Source organism: Mobula birostris, chromosome 11 (genome assembly GCF_030028105.1).
Source record: "Mobula birostris isolate sMobBir1 chromosome 11, sMobBir1.hap1, whole genome shotgun sequence".
Lineage (NCBI taxonomy): Eukaryota > Metazoa > Chordata > Chondrichthyes > Myliobatiformes > Myliobatidae > Mobula > Mobula birostris.
In genome coordinates this window covers 42,528,406-42,555,053 of record NC_092380.1, presented here as the reverse complement: position 1 = coordinate 42,555,053, position 26,648 = coordinate 42,528,406, and the positions used below count along the sequence as shown (strand labels likewise).

At 56.0% G+C, this 26,648-nt stretch overlaps 1 protein-coding gene across 8 annotated transcripts in view; it reads right to left on the bottom strand.

Moving 5' to 3' along the window:
* pacsin3 (protein kinase C and casein kinase substrate in neurons 3) overlaps positions 1-26,648 on the bottom strand; it is a 106,848-nt gene that overhangs the window by 19,408 nt on the left and 60,792 nt on the right. For 7 of the 8 annotated variants that reach the window (XM_072272137.1, XM_072272139.1, XM_072272138.1 and 4 more), the window contains exons 4-8: positions 17,102-17,337; positions 16,300-16,461; positions 7,086-7,261; positions 4,146-4,266; positions 969-1,096 (exon numbers count right to left, since the gene is read on the bottom strand). In XM_072272137.1, coding sequence (XP_072128238.1) covers positions 969-1,096; positions 4,146-4,266; positions 7,086-7,261; positions 16,300-16,461; positions 17,102-17,337 — 823 coding nt within the window. The remainder of the gene's footprint in view (positions 1-968; positions 1,097-4,145; positions 4,267-7,085; positions 7,262-16,299; positions 16,462-17,101; positions 17,338-26,648) is intronic. The other variant, XM_072272143.1, reaches the window with a different exon arrangement.

Genomic DNA, 26,648 nt, shown 5'->3' with positions numbered 1-26,648 from the left:
GCTTGTGAAAACAGTACCCTTCTTCCTAAACAAAGGAAAACACTGGTAACTCCCTGTTCCTCTGAGAACAACCACGTGGGGCCAGACTTTGAGAGGAGAGAGAGAGAGAGAGAGAGAGAGCGAGAGACAAACAGGCAGGGAGAAGCAAAGACGAAGAAAAAAATGGTGAGGGGCATGGAAGGGGTGGATGGCAGGGGGAGGGGAAATCTCCTCATTGCTATACCTGCATTGTTAAAAAGTGAAACTCTCCCACCCGGCTCCTTACCTTTCCCCAATCACACCCCCTCCCTGCTCTGTGCCAGGACTGGGACCTGCACGCGGGGATGATGTAGAACAAGGTCTCTTCCCTTGCTACCTGTTGAACCCCAGACTCTCATCGCGGACCCCGGAACTGGAGTGACTCCATGGTCCCCATTACCTCCTCTTTCCTGAGACTTGCGACTGGGCACTTTGTTTGTTGTTGCTGTTACCACTGCAGTTGGCTTGTGGAGATGCACCTGTGTATACCCCAAGTGTTAAACGGTGCCAGGCAGGGGTCGGGGTCAGGGCTCAGAGAACTAGCCAAGGTGCCAAGCGGGAAGAAGCAAGCCTGATCTTCAGGGAGGGGGGAAACCAAGGTGTTGTAGATCACAATAAATTCCACTCAAACTCAAACCCCCCACACCAAATCCCTTTGCCCCTAACCATACCCCCCCGCCGCCCCCATGAATGCTGCTCGATTCACTGAGCTCTTCCAGACTTGTTTGGGAATGGGTCTGTCCAGGGGTTGGTAGCAAGTGTGTGTGACTGTGTGCACCCAGAGCAGGAGAGCACCTGAGGCAACCCCTCACATCAGCAGCAGCTCCCGGTACAGGAGAACACTGCCCAGGTCAGATACCCACCAGGGCACATAGACATTCTCAAGCCATGGATGGGCAAGGCGGCGACACAGATGGGAAGGGTGTGGAGTAGTTGCTAGAGCACCGTACCTGCCCTGTGGAGAGGGGTGCGACACAGAGTCACTGGATGGCAAGATGTTGGTGAGAGTTACTTCCTCTGTGACTTGACTACACTTCTCTTTACGATGAATAGCTCGGTTGGCCTCCGGGAACCACTCCTGTCAGGGACAGGAAACAAATCAAAATGCACCAAGGGTAGGAATCACAACTTTAGCACAATGAATATTATACTTCCAACGACAAAGGAGGCCACTTGGCCCATTGGGTCCATGCTAGTTTCCAAGGAAGCAATCCCATTAATCCCATTTCTCTCACACATGGTATCAGCTGCCCTTTAATTCTTGTTGTCATTAATTATACTTCGGGGCAATTTAGAGAACTTGGGGTGTGGGAGGAAACCAGACTGCCCCACAGTCAACCATCGGTGAAACGGGCAAAATCTACACCGACAGCACTGAGGGTTGGGATCAAACCCCAGTTCCTGAGCAACTGCTCTGCCCAGAACAGCAAAAAGACTGCAGAGAGCTGGGGACAACACAGCCCATCAGGAAAACCATCTGTCTATATTTCTCACTGTCTCACAAATGCAGCTAGTTAATCAAGGAGCCCTCCTACCCCAGTCATTCTCTCTTCCCCCGTCCATCAGGCAGAAGACACAGACACTGCCAGGCTCACGAACAGCTTCTATCCTGCTTGAACAGATAAACTCCTGATCTCTCAGCGTACCTTGTCAAGCCTTTTGTCTGCCTGTGTTGGACTTTCCCTGTAACTGTAACACTTCACTCTGCCTTCTCTTTCTACGACCTTGAGCTATTTGTTTTGCATACCGACCACAGATTATTCCAAAACACAATGTTAGTCACTGCACCTCAGTTCATGTGGCAATAATATGCCAATTAAGCTGCAGCTGCAAGGTGTAGCCGAACATGCCTGGAGCGTGTTCAACTCCTGAACAGGCAACTTGTTCCAGACTGTGCCATCTGCAAACAGCAGCTTCAAACAACACACGCAAAATGCTGGAGGAACTCAGCAGGCTAGGCAGCATCTATGAAGAAAAGTACAGCTGGCGTTTTGGGCTGAAACTCTTTGGCAGGACTGGAGAAAAAAAGATGAGGAGCAGATTTGAAAGGTGGAGGGAGGGGAGAGAGACACAAGGTGATGGGTGAAACCTGGAGGGGGAGGGATGAAGCAAAGAGCTGGGAAATTGATTGGTGAAAGAGACAGAAGGCCATGGAAGAAAGAAAAAAGGGCAGGGGGAGAGAACCAGACGGAGGCAATGAGTGGGCAAGGAGAAAACATGAGAGAGGTACAAGAGATGGGAAATAGCAAAAGGAGGGGACGGGAGAGGCATTATTGAAACATTGAGAAATCAATGTTCATGCCATTAGGTTGGAGGCTACCCAAACGGAATACAAGGTGTTGCTCCTCCAACTTTATAGAGCACTGATTGTACTTCCAGTGAAGCTGCTTGGAAGTACGTAGACTTGTGGTGTGCAGTGTAATTTCTGCACAACAACCCTCAGCTACTACACAATGCAGTTACTACACATTGTGAAAATTGCAAATTCAGTGAAGTAGATGGGAAAAGCTAAATGGTTACATTTGCAAGAAAATAGCAGCGGCTGGGAAGTGGGATAATCCCGAAGTTCACGTTTGGGCAATGGGTTGAGGATCAATCTTCTAATCTGGAAATGCTGAGGGTTCTGAATCTAATTCCACAGCGAGGATCATGGTTACTATCAGTACTTGAGGGCCGGAGTTGTAGGGAGAGGGAGAGTCTTCTTTTTGTGGCATGCAAGACGTTGAGCAGTGACCTTACAGAGAACTATAATATCACGAGGGAAAAGGCTCGGGGGGCACCAGGGCGAATAAAGGCTCGGTGTTGGGGGTACCCGGGCGGGAAAAGCCTCGGTGGTGGTGGGGGGGCACCTGGGCGGGAAAAGGCTCGCTGGTGGGGTAACCCAGGCAGAAAAGGCTTGGGGGTGGGGGGGGACCCGGGAGGGTAAAGGCTCGGTGGGGGGGGCACCCGGGTGGAAAAGACTTGGGGGTGGGGGGGGACCTAGGAGGGAAAAGGCTCAGGGGGCACCGGGGCGAACAAAGGCTCGGTGGGGGGGGGCACCCGGGCGGAAAAAGGCTTGGTGAGGGTGGGGCACCCGGGCGGGAAAAGGCTCGGTGGAGGGGCACCCGGGGGGAAAAGGCTCGGTGGTGGGGGACCTGGGTGGGAAAAGGCTTGGGGGTGGGGGACCCGGGAGGGAAAAGGCTTGGGGGTGGGGGACCTGGGAGGGAAAAGGCTCTGGGGTCAGATAGGAAAGGTTCAGAGGGACATGGACAGGTACACTGATAGGAGAGGTTTAGAGGGATACGGACAGGTACACGGATAGGAAACGTTTAGAGGGATATGGACAGGTACACGGATAGGAAAGGTTTAGAGGGATATGGACAGGTACACGGATAGGAAAGGTTTAGAGGGATATGGACTGGTACACGGATAGGAAAGGTTTAGGGGGATATGGACAGGTACATGGATAGGAGAGGTTTAGAGGGATATGGACTGGTACATGGATAGGAGAGTTTTAGAGGGATCTGGACAGGTACACGGATAGGAAAGGTTTAGGGGGATATGGGCCAAGCACATGCAAATGGTGGAAGCTCAGATGGCACTTTGGCCGACACGGTTGTGTTAGGCTGAAGGGCCTGTTTCTGTGCTACAGAAGACTATGACTGACCAAACTACTTACCACTGGAAAATCACTGACCGAAACCCAAAAATGTCACATAGTGCTCTACGATTGTCTAAGAAGCTCACATATAGCTCAATGTTCTGTGCTCTCCCCAGCATCCATTTAACCAAACCCTATAGCCCATCCCAACACCCACAGAGAAAGATCTAATGTCTGTAACTATTGGATCCATCAGTCCCAAACATCCACCTCTGACCTCGTACCTCTTCCCATCACTCTGCATGAGGTTCTATCTCACCTCATAGTCAAAAACAATTTTATTATCAGACTTCATACACGTCGTCATATCCAACCGTGATAGAACACACACAATAAATATTGAGAATGTGAGATGAAGAGCCCTCGAAAGAGAGGCCTCAGTCCCCAATTCCATCTAGCACAGGCAGTAACAGAATCAAGTTCACCTTGCGCTGACGTGAATGCACAGCCAGGAAATGTCCCCTGCTTACAGGAGAAAGGCACTCACCTCAAACTGGGGCCAGCTCATGGCCATGCCGGGACCATGGGTGTTCTGCCACCATCGCAGGTCCTCCTGGTCGTTGGCTGAGAGTATGGCCTGATGCAGGTCCCGATAGATTGTCCGAAAACTGCGACAAGACCAGAGACTAGTTTGTGTTGCATTTGTACAAGATAGGCCACACTACGCTCAATCTCAGATACACTGCCTTACGAAAGCCGTCAGTAATCTGGAAAGTGTGCAGAGAAAGATTGAGGATTTTGCCAGGACTCAAGGGTCCGACTTTAGGGAGTGATTGGGCAGGCTTGGAGGTGGAAGAGTAGACTTTGTAGAGCTGTATTAAAATCATGGAGGCATAGTCTTTTTCAGCCCGGGAAAGGGAACTAAAAACTGGAGGGCATAGGTTTAAGGTGAGAGGGGAAAAATTTAAAGAAGAGGACTAAAGGACAATTTTTTCTACACACAGGAAGTGTGCATACGGAATGAGCTGCCAGAATAAGTGGTTGAGGCAGGTACAGTAACAACAATCACCATAAAGACCTGGCGGGAAGGGTTTAGAAGGATATGGGCCAAACACAGGCAAATGGGTCTGGCTGGGCGAGCACCAGGTGGTCAGCATGGAGCAGATAGGCTGAAGGGCCTGTTTTCATGCTGTATGGATGTATGACGATGAGCAGAGGGGTTTCAAGTTTTCAAAGCTGAGCTGGAGTGATGTGTACGACAAAAGAATCTACGTTAATTGGTTTAGACAGATCAGGAGGCAAGGACCAGGAGCATTGTCATCAGTACATGGTTGTACTACATGGGCTCTATCCATGACTATGATTGTTCTTTTATAAAAACAGAAGAGGTTTGCCATTGCCTTCTTCTGGGCAATGTCTTTACTAGACAGGTGATCCCAGCCATGATCAATACTCTTCAGAGATCCTAATTGAGGGTGGGGTTGGGGGGGGGACTACACCCAAGGGTGACCTGCAGGCTAGCGGAGGAACAGAGTGCCTTACACCTCCTTTGGTAGCAACACATCTCCACTACGCCACCTCATTAGGGAGACATTTGGTAGAAATAAGCCAAGAAGGGGTCATGGACATGGTAACAGGAAACTGGAATGGTGCAGCTTACCTGGAGTTGGAGAATTCAGTGATCCTAGAGGGTTGCAGAGGAGGCAGCCACAGATGGAAAGGTTGGAATGTGGGTGGGATTGAGAATTAAAGTGGCATGGGAAGGTACAACTAACTGCACTGCAAACATGATCACTCAAATTGTGTTTGGTTTCCACAATGTACAGGCCACCATATTGTAAACAGCGACTGCAGCAGACCAGAACGACTGTGCAGTTGGATCTCTGCTTCAGCTGGCACTATACCACTCTTACACCCTTGACCCCAGGTACAGCCCAGCGTCAGCCCAGGCGTAGGAACCAGGGTCAGAGCCCAATACTCTGCCATGGCCAATGGTCTCAGTTACAAACTCCAGCGGACCCCCGACACTCATTCTAAAGCCTCAACCACTGTGGCAGAGCACCAGCTTCATAGCTGCTGTCTGACCTGTTGGGTTTTTCCAGCAACATCTATGTATCTCTGATTTCCACAACCTGCAGGGTGTTTCCTTGCTTTACCTCCTGTTTATATTCTCTCTCATTCCAGCCTACAAATACAAATCCCACATGACAAACCTGTGGGAATCCTTTCAGAAGATTACACATAGGGGATGTCGTATATTTAGACTTTCAGAAGGCCTTCGACAAGGTGCCACACACAAGGCTGCTTACCAAGTTAAAAGCCCCATGCTATTACAGGAAAGTGACTGGCATGGTTGGAGCACTGGCTGATTAGTAGGAGGCAGCAAGTGAGAATAAAAGGATTCTTTTCTGGTTGGCTGCCAGTGACTGGTGGTGTTCTGCAGGGGTCAGTGTTGGGACCACTTCTTTTTATGCTGTATATCAATGATTTAGATGATGGAATAGATGGCTTTGTTGCCACGTTTGCAGATGATACAAAGATTGGTGGAAAGGGCAGGTAGTGTTGAGGAAACAGGAAGGCTGCAGAAGGACTGAGACAGATTAGGAGAATGGACAAGAAAGTGGCAAATGAAATACACTGTTGGAAAATACATGGCCATGCACCTTGGTAGTAGAAATAAATGTGCAGACTACTTTCTAAATGGGTAGAAAAACCAAAAATCTGAGATGCAAAGGGACTTGGGAGTCCTTGTGCAGAACACCCTTAAGGTCAACTTGCAGGTAGAGTCAGTGGTGAGGAAGGCAAATGCCATGTTAGCATTCATTTCAAGAGGTCTAGAATACAAGAGCAGGGATGTGATGCTGAGGCTTTATAAAGGTACTGGTGAGGCCTCACCTTGAGTACTGGGGACAGTTTTGGGCTCGTTAGCTAAGAAAAGATGTGCTGGCATTGCAGAGGGTTCAGAGGAGGTTCACAAGGATGATTCCAGGAATGAAAGCGTTATCACACGAGATGGCTCTGGGTCTGTACTCACTAGAATTTAGAAGGATAAGAGAAGGATCTTGAATGTTGAAAGGCCTAGACAGAGTAGATGTGGAAAAGATGTTTCCCAAGGTGGGTGAAGTCTAGGTCAAGAGGGCACAGTTTCAGGATAGAGGGGTGTCCATTTGAAAACACATGGCAACATTTGTTCAGCCAGATGGTGGTGAATTAGTGGAATTTCTGACCACAGGCAGCTGTGGGACCAGGTCTTTGGGTGTATTTAAGGCAGAGCTTGATAGGTTCTTGATTGAACATGGCATCAAAGGTTACGGCGAGAAGGCCAGGGAGTGGGGCTGCGGAGGGGAAAACAGATCAGCCATGATTGAATGGCAGAGCAGACTTGATGGGCCAATGGCCTAATTCTGTTCCTATGTCTTATGGTCTTATAAATTCCTCTCCTCTTCCCCCTCCCGAGTTCCTCTGCCTTCCTGGACAAGTCCCTCACCTGTCAATCCTGGAAAGGTCCAGATGTGTGTGGAAGTCAAGTAGGACCTCCTTGAAGAACTGAAGGCGCTTCCTCTCGTTGTCCTGGCAAGTGTCGAAAACCTGCTCCATGTCCTCCATGTACTTAGGGTTGTACTTGTTCAGTTCCTCCAGTGCTTTCTCGTAGCGTTCCTGACCCTGCACAAAACCATCGGTCTGCTCACTCTTCAGCAACTCAAATCACCTTGGACCACACGCTTAAAAACTGTCCACTGGCCTCCAGCCCTCCTGTCCAAAATCTTAGACGGCGGCACGGGGCGCAGGACTGCAACGGGTCGGCCCACCTTACACGGTGGCACGGGGCGCGCAGGACTGCGACTGGTCGGCCCACCTTAGACGGCGGCACGGGGCGCGCAGGACTGCGACGGGTCGGCCCACCTTACACGGCGGGACGGGACGCGCAGGACTGCGACGGGTCGGCCCACCTTAGACGGCGGCACAGGGCGCGCAGGACTGCGACTGGTCGGCCCACCTTAGACGGTGGCACGGGGCGCGCAGGACTGAGACGGGTCGGCCCACCTTACACGGCGGGACGGGGCACGCAGGACTGCGACTGGTCGGCCCACCTTACACGGCGGCACGGGGCGCACAGGACTGCGACTGGTCGGCCCACCTTACACGGCGGCACGGGGCGCGCAGGACTGCGACGGGTCGGCCCACCTTACACGGCGGCACGGGGCGCGCAGGACTGAGACGGGTCGGCCCACCTTACACGGCGGGACGGGGCGCGCAGGACTGAGACGGGTCGGCCCACCTTACACGGCGGGACGGGGCGCGCAGGACTGAGACGGGTCGGCCCACCTTACACGGCGGGACGGGGCGCGCAGGACTGCGACGGGTCGGCCCACCTTACACGGCGGGACGGGGCGCGCAGGACTGAGACGGGTCGGCCCACCTTACACGGCGGGACGGGGCGCGCAGGACTGAGACGGGTCGGCCCACCTTACACGGCGGGACGGGGCGCGCAGGACTGAGACGGGTCGGCCCACCTTACACGGCGGGACGGGGCGCGCAGGACTGAGACAGATCAGCCCATCTTAGACGGTAGGACGGTGCGCACAGGACTCACCCCTTCTCCCACCCACACCGGAACCCACCTCACCCCGACCTTCCCCCTCCCACACCGGGACCCACCTCACCCTGACCTTCCCCCTCCCACACCGGGACCCACCGCACCCTGACCTTCCCCCTCCCACACCGGGACCCACCTCACCCTGACCTTCCCCCTCCCACACCAGACCCACCTCACCCCTTCCCCCTCCCACACCGGGGCCCATCTCACCTCACCCCTTCCCCCTCCCACACCAGGGCCCATCTCACCTCACCCCTTCCCCCTCCAACACCGGGGCCCATCTCACCTCACCCCTTCCACCTCCCACACCGGGGCCCACCTCACCCCTTCCCCCTCCCACACCAGGGCCCATCTCACCTCACCCCTTCCCCCTCCAACACCGGGGCCCATCTCACCTCACCCCTTCCACCTCCCACACCGGGGCCCACCTCACCTCACCCCTTCCCCCTCCCACACCGGGGCCCACCTCACCCCTTCCCCCTCCCACACCGGGACCCACCTCACCTCACCCTTTCCACCTCCAGCACCAGGGCCCATCTCACCTCACCCCTTCCCCCTCCCACACCGGGGCCCATTTCACCTCACCCCTTCCCCCTCCCACACCGGGGCCCACCTCACCCCTTCCCCCTCCCACACCGGGACCCACCTCACCTCACCCTTTCCACCTCCAGCACCGGGGCCCATCTCACCTCACCCCTTCCCCCTCCCACACCGGGGCCCATCTCACCTCACCCCTTCCCCCTCCCACACCGGGGCCCATCTCACCTCACCCCTTCCCCCTCCCACACCGGGACCCACCTCACCTCACCCCTTCCCCCTCCCACACTGGGGCCCACCTCACCCGACCTTCCCCCTCCCACACTGGGGCCCACCTCACCCCGACCTTCCCCCTCCCACACCGGGGCCCACCTCATCCTGACCTTCCCCCTCCCACACCGGGACCTACCTCACCCCTTCCCCCTCCCACACCGGAACCCACCTCACCTCTTCCCCCTCCCACACCGGGGCCCATCTCACCTCACCCCTTCCCCCTCCCACACCAGGGCCCACCTCACCCCTTCCCTCTCCCACACCAGGGCCCACCTCATCCCGACCTTCCCCCCCCGCCACACCGGGACCCACCTCACCCCTTCCCCCTCCCACACCGGACCCACCTCACCCCTTCCCCCTCCCACACCGGGGCCCACCTCACCTCACCCCTTCCACCTCCCACACCGGGGCCCACCTCACCTCACCCCTTCCCCCTCCCACACCGGGGCCCACCTCACCTCTTCCCCCTCCCACACCGGGGCCCACCTCACCTCACCCCTTCCCCCTCCCACACCGGGGCCCATTTCACCTCACCCCTTCCCCCTCCCACACCGGGGCCCACCTCACCCCTTCCCCCTCCCACACCGGGGCCCACCTCACCCCTTCCCCCTCCCACACCGGGACCCACCTCACCTCACCCCTTCCCCCTCCCACACCGGGGCCCATCTCACCTCACCCCTTCCCCCTCCCACACCGGGGCCCACCTCACCCCTTCCCCCTCCCACACCGGGGCCCATCTCACCTCACCCCTTCCCCCTCCCACACCGGGGCCCATCTCACCTCACCCCTTCCCCCTCCCACACCGGGGCCCACCTCACCCCTTCCACCTCCCACACCGGGGCCCATCTCACCTCACCCCTTCCACCTCCAGCACCGGGGCCCATCTCACCTCACCCCTTCCCCCTCCCACACCGGGGCCCATCTCACCTCACCCCTTCCCCCTCCCAAACCGGGGCCCATCTCACCTCACCCCTTCCCCCTCCCACACCGGGGCCCACCTCACCCCTTCCCCCTCCCACACCGGGGCCCATCTCACCTCACCCCTTCCACCTCCCACACTGGGGCCCACCTCACCTCACTTCACCCCTTCCACCTCCCACACCGGGGCCCATCTCACCTCACCCCTTCCCCCTCCAACACCGGGGCCCATCTCACCTCACCCCTTCCCCCTCCCACACCGGGACCCACCTCACCTCACCCCTTCCACCTCCCACACTGGAGCCCACCTCACCAGACCTTCCCCCTCCCACACTGGGGCCCACCTCACCCCGACCTTCCCCCTCCCCCCCACACCGGGACCCACCTCACCCCTTCCCCCTCCCACACCGGGGCCCATCTCACCTCACCCCTTCCCTCTCCCACACCAGGGCCCACCTCACCCCTTCCCCCTCCCACACCGGGACCCACCTCACCTCACCCCTTCCACCTCCCACACCGGGACCCACCTCACCTCACCCCTTCCCCCTCCCACACCGGGCCCACCTCACCTCACCCCTTCCCCCTCCCACACCACGACCCACCTCACCCCTTCCCCCTCCCACACCGGGGCCCACCTCACCTCACCCCTTCCCCCTCCCACACCACGACCCACCTCACCTCACCCCTTCCCCCTCCCACACCGGGACTCACGTTACCATTCTCCCTCCCACACCGGGACCACCTCACCCCTTCCCCCTCCACACCGGGACCCACCTCCCCCCTCCCCCCTCCCCCCTCCCACACCGGGACCCACCTCACCCCTTCCCCCTCCCACACCGGGACCCACCTCACCCCTCCCCCCTCCCCCCTCCCACACCGGGACCCACCTCACCCCTTCCTCCTCCCACACCGGGACCCACCTCACCCCGACCTTCCCCCGCCCCCCCACACCGGGACCACCTCACCCCTTCCCCCTCCACACCGGGACCCACCTCCCCCCTCCCCCCTCCCACACCGGGACCCACCTCACCCCTTCCCCCTCCCACACCGGGACCCACCTCACCCCTCCCCCCTCCCCCCTCCCACACCGGGACCCACCTCACCCCTTCCCCCTCCCACACCGGGACCCACCTCACCCCGACCTTCCCCCGCCCCCCCACACCGGGACCACCTCACCCCTTCCCCCTCCACACCGGGACCCACCTCCCCCCTCCCCCCTCCCACACCGGGACCCACCTCACCCCTTCCCCCTCCCACACCGGGACCCACCTCACCCCTCCCCCCTCCCCCCTCCCACACCGGGACCCACCTCACCCCTTCCCCCTCCCACACCGGGACCCACCTCACCCCGACCTTCCCCCGCCCCCCCACACCGGGACCACCTCACCCCTTCCCCCTCCACACCGGGACCCACCTCCCCCCTCCCCCCTCCCACACCGGGACCCACCTCACCCCTTCCCCCTCCCACACCGGGACCCACCTCACCCCGACCTTCCCCCCCCCACACCAGGACCCACCTCACCCCGACCTTCCCCCGCCCCCCCACACCGGGACCCACCTCACCCCTTCCCCCTCCCACACCGGACCCATCTCACCCCTTCCCCCTCCCACACCGGGGCCCATCTCACCTCACCCCTTCCACCTCCCACACCGGGGCCCACCTCACCCCTTCCCCCTCCCACACCGGGGCCCATCTCACCTCACCCCTTCCACCTCCCACACCGGGGCCCACCTCACCCCTTCCCCCTCCCACACCGGGGCCCACCTCACCTCACCCCTTCCACCTCCCACACCGGGACCCACCTCACCCCTTCCACCTCCCACACCGGGACCCACCTCACCTCACCCCTTCCACCTCCCACACCGGGACCCACCTCACCTCACCCCTTCCCCCTCCCACACCGGTGCCCACCTCACCTCTTCCCCCTCCCACACCGGGGCCCACCTCACCTCACCCCTTCCCCCTCCCACACCGGGGCCCACCTCACCTCACCCCTTCCCCCTCCCACACCACGACCCACCTCACCCCTTCCCCCTCCCACACCACGACCCACCTCACCCCTTCCCCCTCCCACACCGGGACCCACCTCACCCCTTCCCCCTCCCACACCGAGACCGACGTGACCACTCTCCCTCCCACACTGGGACCACCTCTCCCCTCCCCCCTCCACAACGGGACCCACCTCCCCCCTCCACACCGGGACCCACCTCACCCCTTCCCCCTCCCACACCGGGGCCCACCTCACCTCACCCCTTCCCCCTCCCACACCGGGGCCCACCTCACCTCACCCCTTCCCCCTCCCACACCGGGGCCCACCTCACCCCGACCTTCCCCCGCCCCCCCACACCGGGACCCACCTCACCCCTTCCCCCTCCCACACCGGACCCACCTCACCCCGACCTTCCCCCCCCCCCACACCGGGACCCACCTCACCCCGACCTTCCCCCCCCTCCACACCGGGACCCACCTCACCTCACCCCTTCCCCCTCCCACACCGGGACCCACCTCACCCCTTCCCCCTCCCACACCGGGACCCACCTCACCCCGACCTTCCCCCCCCCCCCACACCGGGACCCACCTCACCCCTTCCCCCTCCCACACCGGGACCCACCTCACCCCGACCTTCCCCCCCCTCCACACCGGGACCCACCTCACCTCACCCCTTCCCCCTCCCACACCGGGACTCACCTCACCCCTTCCCCCTCCCACACCGGGGCCCACCTCACCCCTTCCCCCTCCCACACCGGGGCCCATCTCACCTCACCCCTTCCACCTCCCACACCGGGGCCCACCTCACCCCTTCCCCCTCCCACACCGGGGCCCACCTCACCTCACCCCTTCCACCTCCCACACCGGGACCCACCTCACCCCTTCCACCTCCCACACCGGGACCCACCTCACCTCACCCCTTCCACCTCCCACACCGGGACCCACCTCACCTCACCCCTTCCCCCTCCCACACCGGTGCCCACCTCACCTCTTCCCCCTCCCACACCGGGGCCCATCTCACCTCACCCCTTCCCCCTCCCACACCGGGGCCCACCTCACCCCTTCCACCTCCCACACCGGGGCCCATCTCACCTCACCCCTTCCACCTCCAGCACCGGGGCCCATCTCACCTCACCCCTTCCCCCTCCCACACCGGGGCCCATCTCACCTCACCCCTTCCCCCTCCCAAACCGGGGCCCATCTCACCTCACCCCTTCCCCCTCCCACACCGGGGCCCACCTCACCCCTTCCCCCTCCCACACCGGGGCCCATCTCACCTCACCCCTTCCACCTCCCACACTGGGGCCCACCTCACCTCACTTCACCCCTTCCCCCTCCCACACCGGGGCCCATCTCACCTCACCCCTTCCCCCTCCAACACCGGGGCCCACCTCACCCCGACCTTCCCCCTCCCCCCCACACCGGGACCCACCTCACCCCTTCCCCCTCCCACACCGGGGCCCATCTCACCTCACCCCTTCCCTCTCCCACACCAGGGCCCACCTCACCCCTTGCCCCTCCCACACCGGGACCCACCTCACCTCACCCCTTCCACCTCCCACACCGGGACCCACCTCACCTCACCCCTTCCCCCTCCCACACCGGGCCCACCTCACCTCACCCCTTCCCCCTCCCACACCACGACCCACCTCACCCCTTCCCCCTCCCACACCGGGGCCCACCTCACCTCACCCCTTCCCCCTCCCACACCACGACCCACCTCACCTCACCCCTTCCCCCTCCCACACCGGGACTCACGTTACCATTCTCCCTCCCACACCGGGACCACCTCACCCCTTCCCCCTCCACACCGGGACCCACCTCCCCCCTCCCCCCTCCCCCCTCCCACACCGGGACCCACCTCACCCCTTCCCCCTCCCACACCGGGACCCACCTCACCCCTCCCCCCTCCCCCCTCCCACACCGGGACCCACCTCACCCCTTCCCCCTCCCACACCGGGACCCACCTCACCCCGACCTTCCCCCGCCCCCCCACACCGGGACCACCTCACCCCTTCCCCCTCCACACCGGGACCCACCTCCCCCCTCCCCCCTCCCACACCGGGACCCACCTCACCCCTTCCCCCTCCCACACCGGGACCCACCTCACCCCTCCCCCCTCCCCCCTCCCACACCGGGACCCACCTCACCCCTTCCCCCTCCCACACCGGGACCCACCTCACCCCGACCTTCCCCCGCCCCCCCACACCGGGACCACCTCACCCCTTCCCCCTCCACACCGGGACCCACCTCCCCCCTCCCCCCTCCCACACCGGGACCCACCTCACCCCTTCCCCCTCCCACACCGGGACCCACCTCACCCCTCCCCCCTCCCCCCTCCCACACCGGGACCCACCTCACCCCTTCCCCCTCCCACACCGGGACCCACCTCACCCCGACCTTCCCCCGCCCCCCCACACCGGGACCACCTCACCCCTTCCCCCTCCACACCGGGACCCACCTCCCCCCTCCCCCCTCCCACACCGGGACCCACCTCACCCCTTCCCCCTCCCACACCGGGACCCACCTCACCCCGACCTTCCCCCCCCCACACCAGGACCCACCTCACCCCGACCTTCCCCCGCCCCCCCACACCGGGACCCACCTCACCCCTTCCCCCTCCCACACCGGACCCATCTCACCCCTTCCCCCTCCCACACCGGGGCCCATCTCACCTCACCCCTTCCACCTCCCACACCGGGGCCCACCTCACCCCTTCCCCCTCCCACACCGGGGCCCATCTCACCTCACCCCTTCCACCTCCCACACCGGGGCCCACCTCACCCCTTCCCCCTCCCACACCGGGGCCCACCTCACCTCACCCCTTCCACCTCCCACACCGGGACCCACCTCACCTCACCCCTTCCACCTCCCACACCGGGACCCACCTCACCTCACCCCTTCCCCCTCCCACACCGGTGCCCACCTCACCTCTTCCCCCTCCCACACCGGGGCCCACCTCACCTCACCCCTTCCCCCTCCCACACCGGGGCCCACCTCACCTCACCCCTTCCCCCTCCCACACCACGACCCACCTCACCCCTTCCCCCTCCCACACCACGACCCACCTCACCCCTTCCCCCTCCCACACCGAGACCGACGTGACCACTCTCCCTCCCACACTGGGACCACCTCTCCCCTCCCCCCTCCACAACGGGACCCACCTCCCCCCTCCACACCGGGACCCACCTCACCCCTTCCCCCTCCCACACCGGGGCCCACCTCACCTCACCCCTTCCCCCTCCCACACCGGGGCCCACCTCACCTCACCCCTTCCCCCTCCCACACCGGGGCCCACCTCACCTCACCCCTTCCCCCTCCCACACCGGGGCCCACCTCACCCCGACCTTCCCCCGCCCCCCCACACCGGGACCCACCTCACCCCTTCCCCCTCCCACACCGGACCCACCTCACCCCGACCTTCCCCCCCCCCCCACACCGGGACCCACCTCACCCCGACCTTCCCCCCCCTCCACACCGGGACCCACCTCACCTCACCCCTTCCCCCTCCCACACCGGGACCCACCTCACCCCTTCCCCCTCCCACACCGGGACCCACCTCACCCCGACCTTCCCCCCCCCCCCACACCGGGACCCACCTCACCCCTTCCCCCTCCCACACCGGGACTCACCTCACCCCTTCCCCCTCCCACACCGGGACCCACCTCACCCCTTCCCCCTCCCACACCGGACCCACCTCACCCCGACCTTCCCCCCCCTCCACACCGGGACCCACCTCACCTCACCCCTTCCCCCTCCCACACCGGGACCCACCTCACCCCTTCCCCCTCCCACACCGGGCCCACCTCACCCCGACCTTCCCCCCCCCCCACACCGGGACCCACCTCACCCCTTCCCCCTCCCACACCGGGACCCACCTCACCCCGACCTTCCCCCCCCTCCACACCGGGACCCACCTCACCCCTTCCCCCTCCACACCGGGACCCACCTCACCCCGACCTTCCCCCCCCCCCCCACACCAGGACCCACCTCACCCCTTCCACCTCCCACACCGGGACCCACCTCACCCCTTCCCCCTCCGACACCGGGGCCCATCTCACCTCACCCCTTCCCCCTCCCACACCGGACCCATCTCACCCCTTCCACCTCCCACACCAGGGCCCACCTCACCTCACCCCTTCCCCCTCCCACACCGGGGCCCATCTCACCTCACCCCTTCCCCCTCCCACACCGGGGCCCATCTCACCCCTTCCCCCTCCCACACCGGGGCCCACCTCACCTCACCCCTTCCCCCTCCCACACCGGGGCCCATCTCACCTCACCCCTTCCCCCTCCCACACCGGGGCCCACCTCACCTCTTCCCCCTCCCACACCGGGGCCCACCTCACCTCACCCCTTCCCCCTCCCACACCGGGCCCACCTCACCCTGACCTTCTCCACCTCCTGCGAGCTCCTCTGGACCCGCTCCTGCAGCTTGCGGAGCTGATCTGGGGCCAGGGACTGGTCAGCTCTGCCGTTACTCTCACGGATCTGCGCCGCTCGCTCCTCCTTACGGGCGCTGTGGTAATTCCGCTTGGCTGCCTCCACCTGCGGCGGGAAGACAGGTGAAACAGTGTGCAGGCCACAACCACACAGCTCCAGCAGTTCTAAAGTGCACTCCCTTTTCAGCTGGAACACAAGTTACCAGAAAAAACCCTGCACTGCCATGGGGGGGGGTGGACAATCCAAGAGAGTCCAGCTGATACCAGCCCGGGGGGAGGAGGGGAGGTAGACCCACAGACAGGCCAACACCAGCCTGGGGGGGAGGAGGGGAGGTAGACCCACAGACAGGCCAACACCAGCCTGGGGGGAGGAAGGGAGGACCCAGAGACAGTCTGACACCAGCCCAGGGGGAGGGGGAGACCCAGAGACAGACTGACAGCAGCCCGGGGAAGGGGACCCTGAGACAGGCTGACACCAACCCAGGGGGAGAGGGAGACCCAGAGACAGGCCGACACCAGCCTGAGGAGGTGAAGACTCAGAGACCAGTCACTGGCAGCCTTGGGGGTCCTAAAGACCAACCTGCTGCATCTGGGGGTGTCCCCGAGACAGACTAGCATTGGCTCGGGAGTCTGTTTCATGTGCTCCAGTCGGTCACTGTCCTACACACTAATGGGGCACTTTGGCTTTACAACGCGACCCACCATCGACACGATGTCACCCAGCACCCCGGTACAGAACATTGTACCTCCTTGATCTTCTTCACCCAGGGCTTCTGAGCTTTGCAGAAATCATCTTCTGCCTCTTTGGTCTCCTTAAATGCCCCGACCAGCTGCCTGTGGTAAGCCTCCTTCTGCCACTGCTTGACCTTGGCGCTGTCTGCACCTGCCAGGTGGCTCTGCATTTCCAGGTGGAGCTCACTCAGCTTGTCCGCAGCCAGCATGAAGGCGTGCCAGGCTTTCTCCAGTGTGCCATACTGAGCACCTAGCGAGGGGGGAGAGAGAGAGGGGGAGGGTGTGCAGGGAAACAGTGCAGATAGAGGAGTCCGATACAGGGAAGTGAGGGGAAACAGTGAGAGTGGCCACAAATAACGGAAAGATGGGGAAGAGAATAAGAAAGCCAATCCAAAAAAAAGGTGAGAGGTGAAAGGGGAGAGGGGGAGGAAGAAGGAAGAGCGAAAGAGATGGCGATAAAAGGGAATGAGAAGAGATGAAAGTTAGACAAGGGGTAAATGGAAGTACCATTATGGGAGAGAGCGGGGGCAAATGGGAGACCCAAGCAAGTGAATATTCAGATCAGAGAGTGATGGAATGTGTAAGGAAAGAGAAAAAATGCAAAATTACAGGGAAGAGGTAAAGGAGTGAGAAGAGAGTGGATGAGATTGGGAGAACGCAGGTGGACCAGTGGAGGATGTGGGAAATAAAGGGTGCATGCAGGGACAGAGAGGAGAAAAGGGGGAATGGAGACAGAACGGTAGAGGTGAAAACGAGGAGAGAGAGTAGCAAATGAAAAGGAGTTCAACACAATGAGGGAAAGGTTAAAGATGGGGTGACAGAATGGAAGGAGGAAGGTTGAGTGAGTGAAGTTTGAGGAGAGCACAAGGTAGGTGGAGGGGAGGAATGAAACAAACGGCAAGATTATCCAGAATAAAAAGTCATGCATCGAAGTTCATCGTAACTTGCTGCAGCCTCAATATAGACCTTCGAACAGTAGTGCAGGTCACATTCTGTCAATGAGAATCACCCTGTTGTCTAGATCCTTTCCTCATTCAATACATGAGCCTAGTTTCATAAATTTCAATTTATATCTCATGAGCAACTTCACAAAACATCTTTGAAATGCCATACATGGATCCCCACAGATATTTGGCACAGAATCATTTAAGTACTTCCATGGTCTCTTCAAAATCTCTCAGCTTTTTCAGCTTCATCAGATATCAGTTTTATTAGACAGATCCTGCAAATCTCTGCTGACTCTCTCTAAATAACGGAAGGTGCAGAACTCAGAACAGAACAGCACAGTGAAGGCCCACGAGGTGGTACTGACCTTTTTACCTACTCCTAGGTCAATCTAACCCTTCTCTCCAACACATAGGCACATGAATGAAAGAAAAATGAAGTGCTATCTGTGAGTCTCTTAAATGTCCTGAATTATTCTGCCTCTACCACCACTCCTGGCAGTACGTTTCTCTAATCACCTTGGAAGTACGCCCTCTCAAATTAGCCATTGCACTCCAGGAGTGCTGGCTGTCCATGTTTTCTGTGCCTCTTACCAACTCATACACCTCTATCAAGTCTTCTCTCATCCTCCTTCACTCCAAAGAGAAAAGCCCTAACTCACTCAATCTTTCCTCAAAAGACAAATTGTCTAACCCAGGCTTCATCGTGGTAACTCTCTCTAAAGCATCCACACCCTTTTTACAATGAGGTGACCAGAACTGAAGATAATACTCCAAGTGTGTTCTAAACAGAGTTTTATAGAGCTGCAACATTACCTATTGGCTTTTGACAATCCCTAGACTAACAAAGGCCAACACACCATATGCCTTCTTAACCATCCTATCAACTTGCACAGGAACTTCGAGGGGTCTATGGACTGAGGCGCCAAGAAACCAGTTCCTCTACACTGCTGTGAATCCCACCATTAACTTTGCACTTTGCCATCAAGGTAGACCTTCCAAAGTGAATCACTTCACTTCTCTGAATTGAACTTCACCTGCCACTTCTCAGCCCAGCTCTGCGTCCCGTCAAAGTCCCATTGTAACCGAAGACTATCTTCTACACTATACACACCACCAACCTTCATGTTATCTGCAAACTTACCAACACACCCTTCCATTTCCTCAAAGTCATTTATATTTAAAAAAAATCATACCAGAGCAGGGATCCTGACCTACAAGCAGAATACATTCCATCTACAGCCAACCTACAGACAGAATATGCCCCAGCTACTACTAACCTCCGCGTTCTGTGGGCAAGCCAATTCTGAACAACATGTTGGAGGAACTCAGCAGGTCGGGCAGCATCCGTGGAAACGAACAGTCAACATTTTGGGCCGAAACCCTTCGTCAGGACTGATTCTGAATCCACATGACCAAGTTTCTCTAAACTCATGCCTCTAACTTTCTGAATGAGTCTCCCATAGGATGCTCACCCATCCAGAGATCTGACACCTGGTCCTGTCGTCTGTTCCTATCCCTGTCCAAAGGTATGGTGAAGATCAGGGAGATGTGGTAACACTCTCTGAAATGCTCACCCATAGAGAGATCTGACACCTGATCAAGCTCATTGTCCAGCATGGCCCCTGCTCTAGTCAGCTTGTCAATGTATTGTGTCAGAAATCCTTCCTGGACACACCTAACAAATTCTTCCCCATTTAAACCTCTTGAAGTCACCCATAACAACCACCATGTTATTTTTTAACCTTTCCAAAATCTGCCTACTGACACTGGTTCTCAGTGTCCTTGTTATTTTTAGAATTGAGTTATTGCATCCTTTCTGTTTCTGAGTTCCACCCGCACTGACTCCACAGACAGTCCCTCTGACATGTCCTCCCTACCTGCAGCTGTGATACAATCCCCATTAACAATGCCTTTCCTCCACGTCTTTTTCTTCCCTCCCTGACCCTATTGAAACCATCCAGTAAAGACCTCAACACCGTGATTCCATGTACTGATCCATACTCCAAGTTCATCATCCTTGTTCTTAGTACTTCTCACATTAATTTCAACCCATCCAACAGCATTTATAACCCTCCACTGCCTATCCTTCCCTGCAATCTCTTCACACTGTGTCTACCCTGACACCCATTGCTCTTCCCTCACTCTGCCATTCCCCTGACAACCTCCCCAACAGCTCCAGAAAACCTGCCCATATGGGCACCTGTCCCTCTCAACTTCAGGTCTATCAGGTCATTCCTTCCCCAGAAGAGATCCCTATGATCCACAAATCTGAAACCCTGCCCCATGCACCAGTTCTTCAGCCACACATTCATATACCAAATTATTTTATTCTTACACTCCCTGGCATGTGGCACAGGCAGCAATTCCAAGAGGATTACCCTTGAGGTGCTGAGTTTCAGCTTCCTACCCAACTCCCTGTATTCAATCTTCAGGACCTCATCCCATTACCTAGATACATCATTGGTACCAATATATACCACGACCTCTGGCTGCTCCCCCTCCCGCTCAAGAATGCCATGGACTCTATCTGAGACAAAATTGATCCAGGAACTTGGGAGGGAACATACCATCCAGGAGACTTTTTCACATCCACAAAATCTCCTGTCTGTTCCCCTACCATCACTGCTCTCGTCTCCCCTCCCCCACTCCAACCCATTCCTTCTGCATCACAAAGCCAGACTCCATTAGAAGGATGAAATAAGTAGATTTTGGTACTTCCTGACAATAGGTGTTCAGAGAATTGGTCCTGGTTTCCCATGGAGGGACATGCACAACTCCAGTTGAAACTTGTCCACGCTCCTTTCTGAGGTGACAGCTACTGGCATTTTACTATTGTCACAGTGAAACACTTATCTTGCACACTGCTTGTACAGATTGGATCATTACACAGCCAGTACATTGAGGTAAAATAAAGAAAACAATAATGATGCAGAATAAAGTCTAAAAGTTGCCAAAAAAGTGCAGTGCAGGTAAACAATAAAGTGCAAGCTCATAACGAAGTAGATTATGAAGCCAAGAGCCCAATGTATTGGACAAGAGGTCCATTTAAGAGCCTGATAACAGTGGGATAGAAACTGTCCTTTAGCCTGGTGGTCCGAGCTTTCTGGCTTTTGTACCTTCTGCCTGATGGGAGAATATCTGGTTGGGCAGTGTCTTTGATTATGCTCGCTGTATTACTGAGTCACCAAGTATAGACAGAGTTGATGGAAGGGAGTCTGGTTCCTGTGATGTGCTGAGCTTGTCCACAGCTCTCTGCAGTTTGTCATGTCACATGCAGAGCAGTTAATACCAAGCCATCATGCATCCAGACACAAAGCATCCAGAGTGTAATAAAAGTCAGTAAGGGTCGACAGAAACATGATGAATTTCTTTAGCCTCCTGAGAAAGTCGAGCTTTCTTGGACTTGACTTTGTAGTTGGGCCAGGTTAGGCCATTGGTGATGTTCACACCTAGGACCCAAAGATCTCAACCTCAACACCATTGATGTAGGTAGAGCATGTGCACGGCCCCTCTTTCTGAAGTCAACGGCCAGCTCTTTTGTTGACATTGAGGGAAAGGTTCTTGTCATGACACCACGTCACTAGGCTCTTCATCTTGTGCCTCTGCTCCAACCTGTCATTATTTGAGATGCAGCTCACTACAGTGGTCTCATCTGCAAACGTGCAGATGGAGTTATAGCGTCTGGCCACACAGTCACGAGTGTACAGGGAGTAGAGTAGGGGCTGAGGACACAACCTGTGGAGCATCAGCATTTAGAATAATTGAGGCAGATAATGGAAGAACATACAGAAATTCAACTGGAATAGTTCATATCAATATGTTTGTAAAGGTTTTAGTAAAGAAACCTTCAATGTTCTCACCATAGAACTATATGATGGAGAACTACTGCTCTGGAGATTTGTAAGCATTCAGTATGTTGGAATCTGTACATCCTAAACTGGCCTCAGCAGTCACCCCAGAACCGATGGGAGCAAGTCATCCCTGGGAGAACTGTCCAGGTAGAATTTCCTAGCCACGTCAATATGATGTTTTCTGTTCCTGAGCCATGACTTTGGCCAATGTAACCTTCTATCAGATGGCTTTTGGAATTCTATACGATCAAAATCCATCAGTGTGTCCCAGATGACGACTTTGGTTACTCATTCAAATTTTAAAAAAAACATTGAATTTGTCAGGCATGAGCTATCCTTTACAAATTCATGCCAGTGCCTTCTGATTGTCATGGAATTTTCATGGCCTTTGGTCACTCTATTCTTAGTTACACAAGAATGTGAAGATTTCCAGACAAATGATGCTGGACTGATAGCTTAGAAGTCCTTTGTGTCTCTCATCATTTGTAATAGATGGATAATGTGTCCAATTTCCACTCCCATGGAATTGTTCCAAAATGGAAATATTTATAAGATTTTTGTCAGAGCACAAGTACATCCATTTAGGATGGAAATCCTGGATTTAGGAATTCTAATATTTCAGTGCCTGTAACACACATAGAAAGTGCTGGTGAACGCAGCAGGCCAGGCAGCATCTATAGGAAGAGGTACAGTCCATGTTTCGGGCCAAGACCCTTCGTCAGGACTAACTGAAAGAAGAGATAGTAAAAGATTTGAATGTGGGAGGAGGAAGAGGAGGGGGAGATCCGAAATGATAGGAGAAGACAGGAGGGGGAGGGGTGGATCTAAGAGCTGGAAAGTTGATTGGCAATAGGATACCAGACTGGAGAAGGGAGAGGATCATGGGACGGGAAGCCTGGGGAGAAAGGGAAGTGGGGAGGGGAGCTCGGAGGGTGGAGAGCCGGCAAGGGGTTATAGTGAGAGGGACAGAGGGAGAAAAAAAGAGAGAGAAAAGGGGAAAAATATATTTTAAAAAATTAAATAAACAAATAAGGGATGGGGTGTGAAGGGGAGGAGGGGCATTTACAGAAGTTAGAGAAGTCAATGTTTATGCCATCAGGTTGGAGGCTACCCAGACGGAATATAAGGTGTTGTTCCTCCAACCTGAATGTGGCTTCATCCTGACAGTAGAAGAGGCTGTGGATAGACATGTCAGAATGGGAATGGGACGTGGAATTAAAATGTGTGGCCACTGGGAGATCCTGCTTTCTCTGGTGGACAGAGCGTAGGTGTTCAGCGAAATGGTCTCCCAGCCTGCGTCGGGTCTCACCAATATATAGAAGGCCACATCGGGAGCATCGGTCGCAGTATACCACCCCAGCCAACTCACAGGTGAAGTGTTGCCTCACCTGGAAGGACTGTCTGGGGCCCTGAATGGTGGTGTAGCACTTGCTCCGCTTACAAGGATAAGTGCCAGGAGGGAGATCGGTGGGGAGGGATGGGGAGGACAGATGGACAAGGAAGTTGCTTAGGGAGCAATCCGTGTGGAAAGCGGGGGGGGGGGGGGAGGAGGGAAAGATGTGCTTAGTGGTAGGATCCCGTTGGAGGTGGCTGTATTTTGTTGAGAACTGTAATTTAGGTTTTCAGCTTGGTCAACATCCCCTCCTTAATCTGTTTCTCCACAGTTTTCTATACCTTGAGTATTTAAGTTACTAGTTACAAAGAAAGTATATCACCTTTGTAAGTGCATCTACGGCAGCCATTTAGGGTAGCACATTGGCACAGTTAGTAAAACCTCTTCTTACAGCACAAGGGCTCAGGATTCAATGCTGACGCCTGCTGACATTGGTATGGAGTCTCCTTGTTCTATCAATAACCAAGTGGCTTCCAGTTTCCTCCCAAATCACAAACTTGTGCAGGTCGGTGGGTTAACCAGCCCCTGTGCATAAGGGAATGGCAGAATCTGAGGGCAGTTGATGAGAAACTTCAGAAAGGGGAAGGGAGTTAGGAGATCACATGCCAAATCTCATTGGTGGGTCAAAAGGTGAGAGGGTATGCAAATTTCCAGGTATTAACATTTCGGATGACCTGTCCTGGGCCCAGAACATACAGGTTATTGTGAAGGTGTGCCAGCATCTCTATTAAATTTCAGATTTGACATTTCATCAAATATTTTAACAAACTCCTGCAGATCCCCCATTGGGTGCATCATGGTCCAGTATGGAATTTGAATGCACAGGAACAGGAAGGGCTGTAAACAGTAGTGATCACAGTTCGGATAATCATAGGGACAGCCCTCCCCACTACTGACAGCATCTATAGAAGGCTCTGTCTCGAGGAGGCAGCATCTATCATCAAGGATTCCTACCATCTGGGTAATTCCCTCTTCTCATTGCTACTGTCAGGCAGGAGGTACAGGAGCCTGAAGTCGCACACACCACCAGGTATAGAAACAAGACATCTTCCTGCAACTATCAGGTTCTTGAACTGACCAGTACTAGCCTAACCACCCCTCAATAATGAAACATTAAGGATTACCTCTTACACTATTACGGACTGTTCAATGTGTTTTGCACATCTTTCTCATCAGTGTCTTATACAATTAATATTGTGCGCTGTCTGTACCCATGCACACGTGATGCTAGTGTATCATTGTACCCGTATCTCCCTGGAATTGTGCACATGGCAATAAACCCAATTTGATTTGGAATATGGAGAGAATAAAATGGAAAGCGTATAAATGGGTGGTTGATGGCCACCACATACTTGGGGTCACACCTTACCATTGCTGCTTTTGTGGGCAAGTAAAGCTCTTTCCCACAAATATGCAAACTGCACTTGAGTCAGACTAAATTCCTTCTCCAGTACCTTGTGCTGAAGCACTGTTGGTTTATGAACACTCATGTCCAGTGTGTCCCACTGCACTAACATCAGCCGTTCCCTTTGATTGCTTCAGAATCAGGTTTAATAGGCATGTGTCGTAAATTTGTTAACTTACAGTAGCAGTACCTTGAAATACATGACAATATAGAAAGGAAAAAAACAATTAATAGATTATAGATACTGCAAAATAGAAGTAATATGAAAAAGTGAGGTAGTGTTTGTGGGTTCAATGTCCATTCAGAAATCAGATGGCGGAGGGGAAGAAGCTGTTCCTGAATCGCTGAGTGTGTACCTTCAGGCTTCTGTACCTCCTTCCTAATGGTAACTATGAGAAGAGGGCATGTCCTGGGTGATGGGAGTCCTTAATGATGGATGTCGCCTTTCTGAGGGATCACTCCTTGAAGAGGTCTTGGATACTACAGAGGCTAGTACCCAAGATGGAGCTGACTTGATTTTGCAACTTTCAGTAGTTTATTTTGGAGTGGAAATTCTCCCCCCCCCCCCAACCAAATACAGGGATGCAGCCTGTCAGGATGCTCTCCACAGTACAATTATAGAAGTTTGAGTGTTTTAGGTGAGAAACCAAATCTCCTCAAGCTCCTGATGAAGTATAGCCGCTGTCTTGCCTTCTTTATAGCTGCAACAATGTGTTGGGACCAGGTTAAATCCTCAGAGATCTTGACACTCAGGAACTTGAAATTGCTCACTCTCTCCACTTCTGATCCCTCTATGAGGATTGGTTCATGTTCCCTTGTCTTACTCTTTCTGAAATCCACAATCAGCTCTTTAGTCTTACTGACTTTGAGTGCAGGGTTGTTGCTGTGACACCACTCAAGTAGCTGGTATATCTCGCTCCTGTACACCCTCACACCTCCATCTCAGATACTACCAACAATGATTATATTGTCAGCAGATTTATAGATGGTATTTGAGCTATGCCTAGTTGCACAGTCATGTGTATACAGGGGGAGTAGAGCAGTGGGCTAAGCACATACCCGAGGTGCACCAGTGTTGATCATCAGTGAGGAGGATATGTTATCACCAATCCACACAGACTGTGTCTTCCGGTTATGAAGTTGAGGATCCAATTGAAGAGGGAGGTACAGAGGCCCAGGTTCTGAAGCTTGTGAGTCAGCACTGTGGGAGCGATGGTGTTAAATGCTGAGTTGTAGTCAACAAACAGCGTCCTGACATAGGTGTTTGTGTTGTACAGGTGATCCAAGGCCATTAAGATTGCATCTGCCATAGACATACTGTGGCAATAGGCAAATCGCGGTGGCCCCAGGTCCTTACTGAGGCAGAACTTCAGTCTAGTCATGACCAACCTCCCAAAGCATTACATCATGCAGTTCTGGTCACTTAACTATAGGAAGGATATCAGTAAGATTGAAAGAGTGCAGAGAAGATTTACTGGGATGTTGCTGGGTCTTCAGGAGTTGAGTTACAGGGAAAGATTGAACAGGTTAAGACTTTATTCTTTGGAGTATAGAAGAATGAGGGGGGAGAGATAAATACGAGAGGACATGGCTTTAGGGTGAAAGGGGAAAGGTTTAGGGGGAATATTAGGGGGAACGAGCTGCCATCTGACGTGGTAAATTCGGGCTCACTCTTAAGTTTTAAGAATAAATTGGATAGATACATGGATAGGAGAGGTCTGGAGGGTTATGGACTGTGTGCAGGTCAGTGGGACTAGCGGAATGAAGTTTTGGCACAGACTAGAAGGGCCGAATGGCCTGTTTTCTGTGCTGTAGTGTTCTATGGCTCTATGTGAGTGCTACTGGACAATAGTCATTAAGACAGTTGCCTTTTTGAAGCAAGTGGGAACTTCCGCCTTTAGCAGTGAGAGGTTGAAAATGTCCTCGAATACCCCTGCCAGTTGGTTGGCACAAGTTTTCACAGCC